The sequence below is a fragment of the Rhinolophus sinicus genome, chromosome 12, assembly GCF_057876585.1.
Source record: "Rhinolophus sinicus isolate RSI-liver-muscle chromosome 12, RSI-T2T, whole genome shotgun sequence".
NCBI lineage: Eukaryota > Metazoa > Chordata > Mammalia > Chiroptera > Rhinolophidae > Rhinolophus > Rhinolophus sinicus.
In genome coordinates, this window is record NC_142512.1 from 47,759,656 (window position 1) to 47,775,623 (window position 15,968).

At 43.4% G+C, this 15,968-nt stretch overlaps 1 protein-coding gene and 1 long non-coding RNA gene across 3 annotated transcripts in view; one reads left to right on the forward strand and one right to left on the reverse strand.

The window, feature by feature from the left end:
• The window catches only part of WIPI1 (WD repeat domain, phosphoinositide interacting 1), a 32,821-nt gene extending 30,814 nt beyond the window's left edge, over window positions 1-2,007 (reverse strand). Inside the window, exon 1 of the mRNA XM_019732862.3 lies at window positions 1,819-2,007. Within this exon, the coding sequence (XP_019588421.1) occupies window positions 1,819-1,898 (80 nt within the window). The 5' untranslated portion in view covers window positions 1,899-2,007. The remainder of the gene's footprint in view (window positions 1-1,818) is intronic.
• A 276-nt stretch (window positions 2,008-2,283) lies between these two features.
• LOC109447994 (uncharacterized) lies at window positions 2,284-14,857 on the forward strand. Of its 2 annotated transcripts, XR_012492198.2 has the most exons (5): window positions 2,284-2,551; window positions 8,948-9,039; window positions 10,210-10,282; window positions 10,691-13,271; window positions 13,372-14,857. It is a non-coding gene; the product is annotated as an uncharacterized LOC109447994 (long non-coding RNA). The 2 variants fall into 2 exon arrangements; XR_016022979.1 differs by having other exon boundaries at window positions 13,135-14,857.
• The last annotated feature ends 1,111 nt before the right edge of the window (window positions 14,858-15,968 follow it).

Consider the following 15,968-nt stretch of genomic DNA (forward strand, 5'->3'; position numbering starts at 1 on the left):
AAACAACTGACTGTGACAAAAACTTATTTATAGGTAAGACAGAGCTGCCCGGCAGAGCCTTCATCCAAGAAAACTGAACTGACAGTAGGAACTAAGGAAATTAACTTTCCAAGTACCCTACAGTTTTGAAAATAACATTCTTATCCAGTTGCTATGAAAGCCAGGACTTAACTAGAATAAAGATTAATATCCCTTTAAAATAGTCTAATAAACAATGCTACAATGCAGAATGCAGAACATTTACTACTAATAAGCAAACTAACTCCCCTCCTTACCCTGTGTTCAGTTGGGAAGGAAAACACCCATGCATTTCAACAGCCATCCCCTCTTACAAAATGTTTCTTACAAAACATCAGAATTTTATCTAGACTATCATTTTTGTAAACTGCGGTTCTGAAATGGGAATAAATCTTAAAAACAATGCAGTGAGTCACAAATGGCTCAAAAAAAGAAAGAAATAGAAAATACCAAAGGATACCACACAATAATAAGGTTAAGCACCATTGTGTGAATCACTTTTTAGTGATATTATATGTCTATGGGTATTGAGTGATGTTGTAATATGTATTTCTTATTGTGGGTTGTGGTCAAGGAAATCGTGAAAGTCACATATCTAACCAAGCTGTCCAGCAACCAGGTTACCCGATTACATATGCAGTTTTTTTTTTGAACAAAGACATACTGTTTGGTATTGGGTGTTTTTAAACGGAAACACAAAGGGAATGGAAGCCAGAGTTGCTTATGGTAGATGATGGCGCTAATCACACCACTGAATGTTCAGTATTAGCATAGCCCAATCGCAGGTGGCCAAAGCACAAGCCTGGAGCTGACTCCAAACAAGGAACACAACAGAAGCTGGTACAGCAGGAAGTGGGAACTTGGGAAGAGTCATCCCTGCCTGATGCACTGGGTGCACATTCCAAAGAGATTATTCTATATGATCCCCCCAGGGCTGGCTTCTAACAATTCCTTGAAAAAGAGGGAAGGAAAAAAGTGTTTGCCTCAAAGGGACGGAAACCTCCAGATGTCTGCTAACTCCCAGCTCTCTGGCCTAAGGCCAAATGTGACCATCAAGGTGAAACATTAAACATCCACTCAAAAAAGCAACAGGGTGGAGCTCGTGCTCCTCGCAGAAGGCAGCCTGGGGTGGGGAAAGGGCTCGTGGACTCGGAGAAGGCGGCCGGGCCTCGCTGAGTGGCTGTGTGGAAACAGTGAGAGGAATGGAAAGGTTTCTGACATCCAGAGTAGGGAGGCCAGATGCCCTGCGCTGGGGCTGGGACAGGGGCTGGCCTGGCCGCAGGGATAGGCTGCCTCTTTGTCCGAGGCCCTGCCCAGATGCCACGTTGAGATGCTCAAGGACAAATGGGAAAGTTTTTCCTGTATTTCCATCTTCCTGGGCCCCAACTACAACGCGTTGGGTCAACTTGCAACCTGCCCCTCCCCTGCCATCTCTTTTGTTTTGGCCTCTGCCCCTCCTAACCCAGACCTCCGCTTTGGTCACTATCCCCCCTCCCCATTCCTTAGCTTTCTTCAGCCCCACTCCCCTTGGTGATTCTCCGTTTACCGTCAGCCAGCCTTTCCTGGCTCTCCGCCCGCAGCGCGGGTTGGGGGCGTCCAAACCCCCTGCTGGTAGAGGAGGGAGGAGGAGGAGGTGGCCACCCAGACCCGAACCCGTCTGAGCCAACCGCCGGCCGTCCCGCCGAGGCCCTCTTGGGGTGTAGGCTCGCGCCTCTCTTGCTACAAGTTGCCGACAGGACAACACCCTTGGTCGAGACTTTCTGTCCCCCACCTCCCGGCAAGGCAGGCGCCACGGCTTACGTGCAGTCCTGGTTGAAAGAGAAGCAGCTGAGCGCCGCCTCGACCCCGGCCGGGGGGCCGTCCGCGGCCTCGGCCTCCATCGGGGGCTCGATCCGGGGAAGCCGCAGCTCCGAGCGGGCGACAGCCACCTCAGCAGCCCGCTGGCACCGGCTCTGCGGGCCGGGTCGCCAGCCCCTCTCCGCCTTAGCCCCGCCCCGTCCGAGCTTCGCTCCGCCCCTCCGCGTCTCGCCCCACCCCTCCTGCCAATCCCGCGGAACAGAGCAACTGAGAGGGCGGGGTCCCCACTTCCAGCCGCCATTGGCCATGAGCCCAGGCCGCGGCTCATCCTCGGCCAATTGGCGATGGCTGTGGGCGGAACCGTCCTGCTGACGACCCGCCCCCAACTCCGTGACGCGGCTCGCCATTGGGCGAAGGCGCGTGATAAAGAGGCTGCAGGCCACGTGGTGGTGTTTTCTTTGCCAGAGCTGCTGGCGAGCCGGGAGAAAGGAAGAGCTAGTGCAGCTGGGGCCGGACCTGCTGGCTCTAGTCCGGCATCTGCGTCGCGGCCGCCGCAGCAAAGGGGTCAGCTGGTTCCGACCACTCCCAACCCCTCGTCATGTGTAACTCTTCGTGTGTCAAACTTACAGAGTTTAGTGGACAGCTTTAGACGCCAAAGCCCCACCCACCCTTTTGTAGTCTTCAAGCTGCTTTGAGAAACGTTTCTAAAACGAGGGTGCTAAGTATGGCCAGACAGGTAAGTTATCTGCCCCATTGCACTGCCGTTGAGAATTACCACATACATGCCAAGTGTTGTATTAACTATGTATATATATCTAGTTGAATTCCACTTTGTGAGGAAAAGTATAATTACATCCAATTTAAAGAAGTGGCACTGAAGCACGGAACTGCTAAACAGTCTGTCCAAAAGTAACACAAACGGTAGGATGTGGGCTTGCCTGATGTCAAGATCCATGAACCAAACGACTCTGCCAGACAGTATTTGAAAACACCTATCTGATCTGTAGCTTAAAAAACAAAAAAAGGAAAGGAAACGTGTATAGGATGGTGTATATTATGAAAGGGATAAAGTCCTGAGTACAGCACAATTCAAAACACATAATTAGAGTCGACAAAGGGCCTCTCTTCCCAAGCTAAATACATGTTGCCATGCAGAATTACCAGCACAGTTGATGAATCATTAGCTATATTCGTTTTGTATTTTTAATTCCTGATGAATTTTTAACGTATGCTTTTCAAATTTTGAGATGAATGGTATTTTAATTATTGTTATATTACAGCACTTCAAATCGGCATAGTTCAAATTTACCTATTTTGTAATATATATATATATATATATATATATATATATATATATATATATATATCTATCTATCTCAAGGGTGCCCAAAAAATGGATACACATTTTAAGAGATGTTATCTATGCTCAAGCAGTAGTTCGCCATATTCAGAAGTGTCTGAACCCTGATGGTAACCACTTTGTCATTGCAGAAGTCAAACGTGACATGTATTCATCTTTTGTTAACTGTATATATTGAGTATTAAAATTTTAATATAGTTTTCCTTTCTTAAAAAAATTTTTTTGGCACCCTCTGTATAAATATAAAACTTGGACATAGAGTGGATGCGAGAAGACCACTATTTCACTTAAGCTTTTATGGTTGGATTTCTGGCTTTGGTTTTCTAAAATGCAAACATAACAGTTTCTTCTCTCAACACTGTCATTCTTTCTCTCAACTGATGTAAGAATAGATCCACAGATGTTGATTGCTCTTTAGTCAATTGTGAGGTGTTGTATTAACCATCATAAATGAAAAGAGCTGCTATTGGGATGCTTTAACTGCATCTTTTTTTTTTCTTTTTTTTTTTAAATAATATAGCGCTCTATGTTTTTTTAAAAGGAAATCTTTCTTTTTTAAAAAAGATTTATTGGGGAATATTGGGGAGCAGTGTGTTTCTCCAGGGCCCATTAGCTCCAAGTCATTGTCCTTCAATCTAGTTGTGGAGGGCGCAGCTCAGCTCCAAGTCCAGCCACCGTTTTCAATCTTAGTTGCAGTGGGCGCAGCCCACCATCCCATGCAGGAATTGAACTCCTGCTCTAACCAACCGGCAACCCCTTAACTGCATCTTCTTTGTAACTTCTCAGATCAAAGCTTCTTCCCCTCCCCACAACCAGTGGAGGCATATGCTTCAGTCCTTTCTATTCTATTCAGAAAACCAGGAGTCTGGCATGCTAGGTGCTAGATTGCTGGGAGAATTACATAAAGTACCCAAGCGGTTTTTAAAGTGGAAGCTGTTATTACCAAGAGTTTGGACTTTATGGATTAGAGAGCTGGTGTTAGTTTTTGAGCAGGACTGTTTCATGATAAAAGCAATGTTTCAGGCAGATAAACTCAGCCAGGGTGTGTGCGGAGCAGATTAAAAGCAGGAAAAAGCCTAGACTAATGTGAAATTCTAGGAGTGAAGGAGTGTAAGAGACCAGGCTATTGGATGGCAGCAGGGCCGGATAGGTTAGGACAAACTCAAAAGATTTTCTTAAATTGAAATATATTTGCAATATAACATTGTGTAAATTTAAAGTGTACAACATGTTGATTTGGTACATTTATATATTGTGATATGATTGCCATGGTAGCCATAATTAGCATCTCTACCACATTACACCAAGAGATATTTCAAGAGATATTTTGAGGCAGTACTGTTTAATAGAAAGATAATGTGAGCCACTGATAGGAACCCCGTATGCCATTTTAAATTTTCCAGAAGTCACGTTTAAAAGGGTAAAAAGAAATGGGCAAGTTAATTTTAATATTTAAAAATTTAACCCAATCTGTCAAATATCATTTTAATGGGTAATCAATGTAAAATTATTAATCAGTCAGTATATTATTTGGTTGTGCATAAGTATGTAAAATCCCGTGTGTCTTACTCACTTACAGCATATCTCAATTCATACTAGTCATATTTTAAGTGCTCATGTGGCTGGTTACTTATGTTAGTACTCAGTGGCGTTTCAAGAGCGTAAACCACAGGGGATGGTGACTGATGGGGAAGGGGGTGTGGCAGGGAAGATGAGGGAAGAGTTAAAGCAGATTCCATGGTTAGGAAAGGGGCAGCTCATTGTGTTGTTTTCAGAAAACAGACATCTGGCAGCTATTTAGGAAGATGCATTTAGTTTTGGACATGTTGTGGTAGCACAACTGAATGCTCATTGGATTGAAGGTTCAGGCCTAGAGAGGTAGATATGGAAGGAAACCGGTCGTCCTCTCAGCCCCACCCTTCCTGTGAATGATGCCCCTTGTATATTTCCTACTGGGTTCGTGGTCCACCATGCACCACCACCCATGTGGAAATAACATCTCAGGGCTGCCTCATCTGGTTTTATATTTTCCCCAAGACAATACAGAAATACATATTTCTGTACATATAAAATAAATGTATATGTATATACATCTATATTTTTTATAAACATATTTCTAAGTAAAAATTTGAAATGTTGACAACTAATTCTTATTTTAAAAAAAACACCACGTGGGCCAAACTAAATACATCAGCTGGCTGGATTTGGTTTGTGAAGGGCCAGTTTATGACCTCTTTTAGAGGTGTAAGCAGCCTCTTTGAAAGGTTCCACCCTCAAAAAAAAAAATTAAAAAAAAAAATCCCAGATGTCCATTCCTATAAAAAGCCAACGAAATGGTTATAAATAAATTCAGAGGTGCTGAATTCATTTAATGTCAGGCTGATTTTTCTTTTTTAAGTCCTAGTTTTAGTTCTAGGTTCCGTGGGAGTCGAGACCTAATTTGAATGTTGGGCTTATGGCATCCTAATCTTTCCACATTCTTGGAACAGACATTTCACTGCCAAATAACAGAAGCAAAAGATACTGGGCGGGGGGGGGGGGGGGGGGGGGGGCGACACAAACACTTTACCACAATGGGAACAAGATTTTGGCTTTTCTTCTTCTAGTTGAAATTCCTAAGTGTGCATGTTTTCCCCGACAAAATGTCCATTCTTCCTAGGGAAACAGTCAGCAAAGTCTTGGCTCTGGGAGTCAAACATCCTCGGTAATACAGAATTGCAGGCCACAGTTCAGCTAATGGGGAGACTTCCTATTTGTGTGACAATCGGGTTGTAATTTAAAAATGTTGATTAGGGCACGCACAGAACATTCACAGGGGAAGTTGGAAATGAGACATCCTGTCTGAGGCAACCATCCTGTCACCCAATATGGTTGCCCATAACATCCAACTGTCTATAATTAGAGTAACTACTAGGTAAGCACATGCCACTCCTGTCCCTCTCTTCTTTTTATAAAATCTGTTCTATTTTTATAAAATCAGGTCACAGGAAATAATCTCCTGTTTCTTTCCTGATGTGTTTCAACAACTCAGAACCTAGGCAAGTGTGTGGTGGTACTTTGGGAGGAAGTGCCTGGGGACAATACAGACTAGGTAAGCCTTGGGGGTCAGGGGGAGGGAAGAAAGCTCAAGGAGTCAGCCCCACAGTGTTAGAGTAGGAGGGGAGGGGTTGGACTGTGGGGTGATTCCTGGGAAAGGGGCTGATCCTCAAGGATTGGCAAACAGTAAGTCCCCAGCAGAGGTATGGCTGAGCAGGCAGGCACATTGGAGCTTTTTTGTGTCTCAGCATAAGTACACTCTGTGTGGGAAGAGCATGGCTGCAGTAAAGGAACAGTCTCTGTTACGTGCCTTTCATCCCCAAATGGAACCATTATTTCTGGTTTTATTGATTTAAAAGGGAGGGAGGGCAGAGAGCAAAGATCAACAACCATTCCAATATCCCTTGACTTGTACATTTCCTGTCAAAAGTAAGAAGCAATGATATTTCACTGAAGCGTGAACTGGTGTCTTTGTCTCATTCTCTCCCCCCATCTTTCTTATTTTTGCTTTCAGAATAATTCCTAAAACCCCAAGGCAAATCACAAGTTCTCCCTAAACACTTGCTGGTCAGGCTGATATCTATGACACAGTAGCTTTTGATGTGTGCATTTGCAGACATACCTTGAACTAAGGGTCTGTTATTTAAGACCAGGTAGAGAGGTTCAATCATGGAGTTTTTGTTCTCTGGAACCTCTTCAGACCAGCTGAGATTACAGACAGGGGTTCAGTAGGTCAGCCAATCAGCCTGACAAGTTTTAGAGTAAAACTATAGGTGATGTCTGAAAAACAGAGTTTTACAGAAATCTTGGCTTGAAGCTTCATACATCTTCTCATGTAATGCTCCCTACATCTGTCCTGTTTGGCAGATTTTTATCCCCGTCACGCAGCTGCGTAAACAAATCAGAGATGTTGGGTAAGTTGCTGGAGGTTGTAGGGCAGTCGTTATGGAGCAATGTAGTTCGCACTCAGTCCCCTCCACCAGGCTCCCAGGTCATCATTCCTCGCTGCCTCTCAGACTTCTGTGGTTCATGTCTAGAAATAGAATTGGCCTCTTAACCTGTATTTCATCCTATACAGGAACAGAGAGGCAAGGGGTGGAGAGAAAGAGGCAGCATTGTGCCAAGAGGGCCACAGGCCAAGTGCAAGGGGGAGGGTATGGAGTCCTGCAGCTTTTCAAAGGGGACTAAGGCTTTGCTTACGTCTGTCAGAGATATTACTTGAAATATTTGAAAACATCTTTTGCTCCCAAGCAAAGGGTTAACCTACGCTTATGGGCGGGGGTGGCTAGTGGGTAAGTGGTGCTGTACGACTCAGTTTCTTCTTAGTCTGGAGAAATGATGTTGGGAGTGGTATCCATTCTTCAGAATCCTTCACCTCTGGGAAGAAGGTGATTGCAAAGGCCTTAGGCTGCCCAGGAGAGGGCCGAGCATCCCAGGATTCCTGGTGAATAGTGCCATCTAGTGACCCGCGGTATATAGTTCCAGGCTGGGGGATGGACCTTGAAGGAAAGACCGGCTTGAGTGAGAAGATTAGAGCTGGTCTTAAACCCTGGACGAAGAGCCCCCGAGGCTCCACAAGTGTTCCCCCCAAACCTCTTTACTGTCTATACACGGAAAACCTAGAAGCCCTCCTCACTACTTCCTCTGCTGGAGGAGACGTTGGGGAGGGGTTTACGTATTTATTCATTTGACAATTTTCTATCAGGTGCCTGTTACGCGCCAGCCATGTTTCCAGGTACTAGGAATGCACCACGGGACAAAACAAATAAAAACTCCTGTGGGCAGAGAGACCATAATCAAGAAAAATAAAACGTAAAGTGTCTTAGAGGGCAAGGAGTGCTAAGCAGAAAAATAAAGTGGTAAACAAGTGTTCGGAAATATTGTGGAAGGGGTAGATTATATTTTTATATAGAGTGTGCAGGGAAGGCCTGGCTGGAAGGTTTCATCTGAACAAAAACCTGAAGGAAAGAAGGGAACAGTTTATGCAGTCACACGGGGGAAAAGCATTCTGGGCAGAAGGCACACAAACCTCATGGAACATGGAGGAAGCCAGGCTGGCTGGAGTAGAGAGTGGAGGGGGCCAGATAAACAGGAAAAGAGGTCGCAGTGGTAACCGTGGGGGTGGAGTGACATTGTCACTTGTCTTTGAACAGAATCACTCAGACGTCTGTGTTGAAAATGAATTGAATGTGTCTTGGGAGAGTCACCATTCACTTGAGCCTGTTAAAAGCTCCAGAAAGCCCAGCATTGCGTTTACTTAACACTGTTTAGCAAGTCCTTTCCAGGCTTATGTAGATGTCTTTCTTCCAGGAACACCCACTAACTTCTCATGGGGCGTGAGAAAGGGAAAAATCAGCCTGATCAGCAGAACAGTTATGTTCCCGACAGTCAGTTGTAAACAAGGCCAGTGGAAGGCCCACAGAAAACAGTGCTGTTCCCAAGGCCACATTGCAGCTTCGAAATGACTAACTGTGTGACTAATTCTTTCTTATCAATGCCTTGCCCAGACTCCATCCATTCCAATTGTTAAACCGACCGCTGCATGACCAGATCCAACCCTGACTTGATTCTCGTTTCTCCTACCTTTCCCACCTTAGAATCACTTACACAAACCCACACACTACAAAAAGCCCCCTCCCACAGCCACTTACCATGGTTCATTTAATAGACACACTCCCTTGCTGCAGTGAGTAAAAACTAATGCTGACTGGGTGACCTCACGGTCTTCACCTGCAGGTGTTACCAGCCTGCAGCGTTTCCTAGAACAAAGTTGAAGACAAGCTGGACAAAATGATTACCTCCTACTGTAAAATTCCGAGCGCTTACAGGTAAGCCACTGCCGCCCTGCTGAACACGTGTACTAATTGGAACACAGTGTGTGATGCACGAAAGTGGTAAGGACTGCATTATCAGATATTTTAAAAGTCGGAAGTGTGTATTCTTTTTATAAGCTGCCTCTTCTCTGTCAGGGCCCTCCTGATGTTAACATTTTTGGCTAAACATTTGTGCTGTGGGCCCTCTTGGCTTGATGCGGGCTTCATACCCTTCCCTCCTGCCCCCGGCCTCCCTGGGCTTTCTCAGGCAATACGCAGATGTCCGGAGAAAGACCAGATCGGTTCTAGGCTCGACAGTGTCCACTTCCTCAGTACACGTGAGTTGTGTGAGTGTGTACGCAGTGGTGAACCACAGACACAGACTTGCATCTCAGAAAGCTCATGTGGTACCGGACGTTGAGGCTGTAGAGGAGGGGTGGGGAAGGAGAGAATGAGACCAGGTGGGTGGCAGGTCCTCAGTCCAGGTTAGAGATGGTTAGACCTGACCTAGGGAGCCACTGGGGGATGGACGTAGGAGCCATAGGACTCATTGACCGACTAGACACGGAAGTGAGGTCAGTGTGGAGAGCGGCTGCCAGTGTAACTTGGGTTTCCTCACGCCTCAGTGGCTTCCTGGTGGAAATGAGGTTGTGTCATCGGCTACCCACATTTCACTAGCTCTTGCCTCTAACTTCTATAGGACATTCAGCTCCCTTCAAAGCCTTCCCCAGTAATTACTGGAAGTCCCTGGAAATGCCTCACCTGTGCAGGGACCTGCCTCATTGGGTATCACCACATGCATGTTTGTTCCTGCCGCTGAAGGCCCTTGAAGATGGTGCCTTGTTACTGCCAGGACTGCAGTGTCCGTTGTGACAACAGCAAAGTTTGTTCCTTCCTTCCTTCCTTCCTTCCTTCCTTCCTTCCTTCCTTTTCCCAATACTTTTTCTTGTCTTATTGAAATGATCGTTTTTGTTTTCTCCAATCTTACATTAATGTGGCAGTTGATACCCTGTCTTGGGCATAGGGTAGGTATGTGGGATGAGAGAGAAAGATCCAGAATCCTTGGTGAGGAGGTAATAGTTGACGCCACGAGAGGAGGTCAGAGGTAATGGAAAATGTGTCAGTTGGTGAAGAACTGGAATGAAAGGTCCGGGTTTGATGTTCTGAGTCTTCCTTTAATTTTAGGAACGCTATCAGAATGGAGGCCGCTGGTGCGCTGAGCCTGCTGCTGCAGCTCTAAGTCAGTCACACATTGCTGGTGAGTGAGAATCTCTGTTATAAATGGAAATGCGAAGTGGCAAACGCTCTCATTGGCTAAACCTGAATGCACCAGTTTATATTGGTTCCTATTATCTACACGATCTCCTATTTTCCTTATTGATTGCAAATAGGTGTGAAGAATAAAAAGCCAGCATGTTTAAAAAAAACAAAAAACCACAAACGTGTTCACTGCTGTATATCTGAGGTGGGCGTGATGGAGACTTTTCATTATTTCTCTGAGGTCAGAAATGTCCTTTGGTAGGTTTTTAATTTTTTATGGATGTTTGGTTCCAGAGGCTCTGTAAGAGACTTTTGGAAAGATAGCAAGTGGACAAGGCCTATCTTAAAATATTGAAAGTGGCTATTTCCTAGGCCCTCAGTTCTTCTCTGTCTGCTTTCTCCCCAGGGATATGTTCCACAAGTGGGCATTTAAGTCAGCCTCTATCTACAGATGACCCATGTCTGACCTCACTCTCTGGAATGCTCTGCCTCTGACTTTCATCCCAGAACACATCAACACTTCAGCCCGCATTCCTGATGGGATCTCTTTCTCCTGAGCTCTTAAAAGAATTCTGCTTCAGCAAGTCCCAGGGAATTGTGGGAGAGTTGTTTTTTAAGAAGAGATTTATCTCCCACCAAGGACAGGAATCACTTATTTTGCACCATTTTATGTGTTGGCTGTTTGCGTGGCAGGCTGTTATTTTCCATTCTTCTTTTCTTCCAATCCATGAACATAGTATAGATTCTCAGGTCCTCTTGACCTGGGTGTATAATTTCCCATGACCACATAGCCCAATTATTCCACCCCCAAGGATTCTTACTACAATAGTCTACAAATATATACTTCCTTCAAAGCAATTATCATAACCTGAAACTACCTCATTTGTTAATTTGTTTATGTGTTTCCTCTATCTAGAAGGTAAGCTCCATGAGGGCAGGGTCTCATGGGTCTAAATGCTTCTCTAGCATCTAAAGCAGTGCTTGACCACATAATAGGGGCTCATGAAATGTCTGCCAACTATCTGACTTACAGAATCAGTCATTCAAAAATCATACAAAAATTAACTTTCCATTAACTAATCACAAGTGTCATTTTTTTTTTTTTTGCCTCTCTTGAAAAATGATGTCCAAATTTGATTGGTATTATCACCAAATGTCAATTAACTATACAGTATTAGTGAGTCTCAAGGAGAGGCACTGTTTTACATTTTTTCAAATCTCTTTAACATCTAGCTTAATAGAAGACAGCTGGATTCTCATAACTGCTTCCATATTCAGCCTGTGGTGATATCTTGCATCATGCAGCCTCTAGAAAACCCCACTGTGCACCTGTGAGAGAAGAGGAATGAAAAAGGCAAATAACATCTTAGTTTTATTTTGAAAATAGTTCTGTCTTCACAGATGCCCCAAGAGATTCTTGGGTAGCCCCAGGCATCCTTGAAGCACACTTGGAGGACAAACGATCGATACTCATGGAGAGGAATACTTTTCTTTGCCTTTGAACTACATCACCTTTAAACACTGTCTTCTTTTTCAACAGCCTTTGCTTCACTCAATATTAAAATACTTTTTTTATTCCTCAAGACAATATCACTGCCAAAGGTGGTGGCCAAGGTGCATAGTGAGTGTTGAGTGACAGGAAAGCAAACCAAAAGGGTATAATTTGTTGCACTCAGACACATCCCCACACAAACAAAAACATCAACAATAAAAGCACACGCCTTTACTGAGCACATGTTATATGCTGTGCATTCTTCAAAGATTATCTGTACTCTTTCTAACAGCATTCTCGGGTAAGAATTATTAGCCTCATTTGATAGACAAAGAAATGGAAGCTCAGAAAACTTAAACAATATATCCAAAGTCACCAAGTTAATCTGTGATAGAGTGGCGACTGCCTTGCTCAAGTCTCTGTTACTCCAAAGACATGTGTCTTTTGCCATCAAATGCTAGAGACTCACAACATGGTGGGGGGCTAGGAAACTAGAAACAATGAAGAGTCCACTGTACAAAGTAACCTTGTTGCTTTGCACAAATAAATCAGGGAATCAAAAAAGAAATGCAGTATTTTTTTCCTCTCAGTGATATGTCCTAAAAAAAGAGTCAATGCATTTTTTCTTTTCTGATTTGAAAAGTAATACACCTACAGCAAAAGACTGAAGGAGAGCAAAATCTCCATCAATAGAAGACAGGTTACGTTAATTGTGGTACATTTGTAGATGTACCACACGCATGACAAGAATAAGACAGCTCTGTTGGTACTGACATAGGACCATCTCTGAGATATGTTGTTACATGAAAAAATAAGGTTTATTTCTAGTAAAAACGTGTATGAATGTGCACGTGTTAACTGCTTTCTTACATGAACTCAGTGGAGGGACAAACAGGAGAGTGCTTAATTTTTCTGTAATTATAATTACAGAAATTATGGTATGGGTAAACCCCCTAAGTTTTCTAGTCCTTCCAGAGAGTAGAATATATTCCTCTCAAAGCCAATTCCAAACCACCGAGCGCCTCTTTCTTTCCATTTTCCCCTCTTTCCCTATCTCCTCCTTCCCAGTCTATCTCCTTCTCCTGAGTTGGGGCCAGGAGAGGGGATTAGCAGGAGAGAGGGAAGAGTCTTCAGTGACACCCTTGTACGTTCTCTCTTGCCTTACTCCCTCCCGTTAGCTCTCCAAATGTCTCCAAAATGCTGTTGTTCTCCTGGGTCCCATTTGTGGTTCTTCAGATGCCTCTCATGGGACCTTCTGCATGGCCTCGTTCCTGATTTGGGTGACCTCCTTTGGCTCAGGTCCTCAGCTTCTTCCCCCAGTGCCCAGCCAGTGCCTCTTTCTTCTGTTGCTTTGGCAGGTGGCCGGTGGGGCCTTCAAGATGGCTCCAGTCTTGATAACTCGTCCAGCCTCCATTACACCTCAGGGAGCTCACCTCACCTTGCCATGGCTGGAGTAGAGACTTTCCCACTGCTACCCTCTCCCCTCACCCTGTTGGTAAGAAGCAGGCACTAGACTCCATGTTCACATCTTTCCCTCCCACATTTTTGGGGACACAGGCAGAACACCCAAGAACTTTTCTGCTTTCTCTGCTCAGGCACACTGGGCGGAGCCTATGAGTCTTTACAGCACAACAAAGCTACCAACCGGGGTCAGCAACATAATTGGCAGGTAAAAATAGAAACACAGGGCCTCTTGTTCAAAAAGCTGAAAAAAGTGCTGTTACAGGCACTGACATGTAAAGCTTTCTTCTTTAAAAAATACTTTATTCCTACAAAATACAATGGGATAAGAGAGCTACCTGGGTATTAGCATAAACTTACAAACTGCAAAAAACATTTTGTGGGTTGGGGGGTCATAATCTAGATAACACAATAATTTGTTAATGTGATGATTGAGCATTAGGTTTTTCTGGTTCACTTCAACAAATTCATTTATGAGATCCTTAAATTTTATACTTTCAGTAACTTTGTTTTTAATATGTGTAATTAAAAGTGTCAGCTGCTCTTGGTGAATGTCAGGTTGTAAATAATTTTTAATTTTAAGGATTATTCTGAGGATACAAATTTTAGTTTCTTGTATGAAACAAGTTACAGGAGACATCAGAAGAAACAAAAATGTCACTGTACAAATTAGCCTTTAAACTTAAATTCAGATTTACACAGAACCGATTGGTATGAAGAGGTAGAACTATTGATGCAGCTGCTGATCTGTCAATCTACCAATCAATTGCCCTGTCTCCCTTGGGTATGCATTGTTGATTTCTGGAAAGATGGAGAGAAACTGGAAGCAGTGATTTCCAGGTTTCTTCTCATTCCCAAAGGCTTAGAGATTAGGGGGAATAGGGTGGGAGGGAGCTTCCTCTTTATTTGTTATAATTTGCCCACTATCTGGCCTTTTGAACATGAGCATGTATAAGTCGTTCAATTTAAAAACTTGTTAACAAGAAAAGGAACTCTTCAAGAAAGAAATGCATGTTGCCTTACAATCTCAGTATTCAGTTGCTCAATGGTAATGTTTTGATTGTTGCTAATCTTTCTAAAACCATTAAATATATTTCTGTGTTTATATTATACATAGTTATATACAGCTTAGCATCTTCAATTCAGCCGAAACACGGTAAGCCTGGAAAATTTCCAAATTTGGAGCATTAAGTCATATCCACAAATTTTTTTCCACTGGGCTGTTTTTGGAAAGGTAGGGAATCAGCTGTCATTTTTGTGGTTGTTTTTAAAGAGATGAGGTGTGCTTCCTAACTAATGAAGAGGATGCTGACAGAAGGTTATTTCCTGCGTTGGACTCGCTGTGAGCTGGAGGAGTGGAGGGCTGGGTGACTTGGACAGCAGTGCCCCAGGGGCCTGCCTGCCTGATCCCCGGCTGCCTGATACACACATAGTGAGAAGGCTGGCAGCAGGCAGGCAGGGCTGCCTCCGGTCCCATGATGAATGGTCAGCAGAGCAGGATGTCAGGTGCGGCCTCTCCCAGCTCCCCATCGAGGTTTCTCAATCAGCTTATCAAAGAAAAACCAAAGAACACCCACAGTTAAAACAGAGGAGTTTTCCTATTTGCTTAAATAAAACATTTGCGAGTATCTTTAAAAATTATAAAATCTAAAGTGGATTTATTTCTATGATGTTGTTATTGTTGCTAATTTTAAAGTTGATTTCGTATTTTGCAGAGAACGTGCTGGTGTGAGGTTGAGTGTTTTGAGTTGCTTGATTTTGATGCAGCCCTTGTAGCCTAGAGCATATGTGTGTGTGTGTATGTGGCCTGGTCGGTGCTGGTAAGTATCCTATAGTGTTTATAAACAATGTGGGTACACTAATTGTTGGGGGCAGAGCTGTCTCCATACAGCCATCACATCATGTTTCTAAATTACACTGTTCAAACCTTGTATTTTCTTGCTAATGTTTTGGGTTGTTTTATTGAACAAATACTAGGGGATAGTAGGTTAAAAATCACTCCCTATGGTTGTGAATTGTTGTTGTCACATTCTATTTAGCATTACCAGGTATCTGTAGCCAGAAGGATTTCAGGATATCTAGTCTGTCATATTGGGGGAAGTAGAAGTCTCCATGTTTCACTTTCTTAATTATAAGAGATATTTTTTGGAATAGATAGTCTATGTACGAGTTCAAAATTTAAAAGTACCGAAGGCATATAGGAAAGTAAGTCTTTACCCCGCCTCTGGTCTGGGGCCACCCAGCTTCCCTCCCTGGGGGGGCAGCCACCCTTACCAGTGTCTTGTGAGTCTTTCCAGAAATTGGCTGTCTATCTGTCTGCCTCTCTCCTTTTCTTCTTTTTTAACACAGATATTACCACAACCATGTAGACTGTTCTCAGTTCCCTACCTTGTTTTTAATCCTTTGGAGATGTTCAATGAAAAAAATCTCACCATATTAGAACATTTAGGGTTGGCTCATCTTTTGAATGGCTGAATTTTCCATTGTGAGAAATATATACATATATATATATATATATTATGTTTTTATATATTCTATATCATTATATGTTATATATTATTATATAACTATGTATTATACATATTATTTAATCACTCCGTGTTAATGGATATTTGTAGTGTTTCTAATGAATATTCTTACACCTATATTATTCTCGAGTGTATCTGAAGAAAAAATTTATATGATAGATCAAAGGTAGGAGCATCTTATTTTTTTTCTGGATGACGCGCCA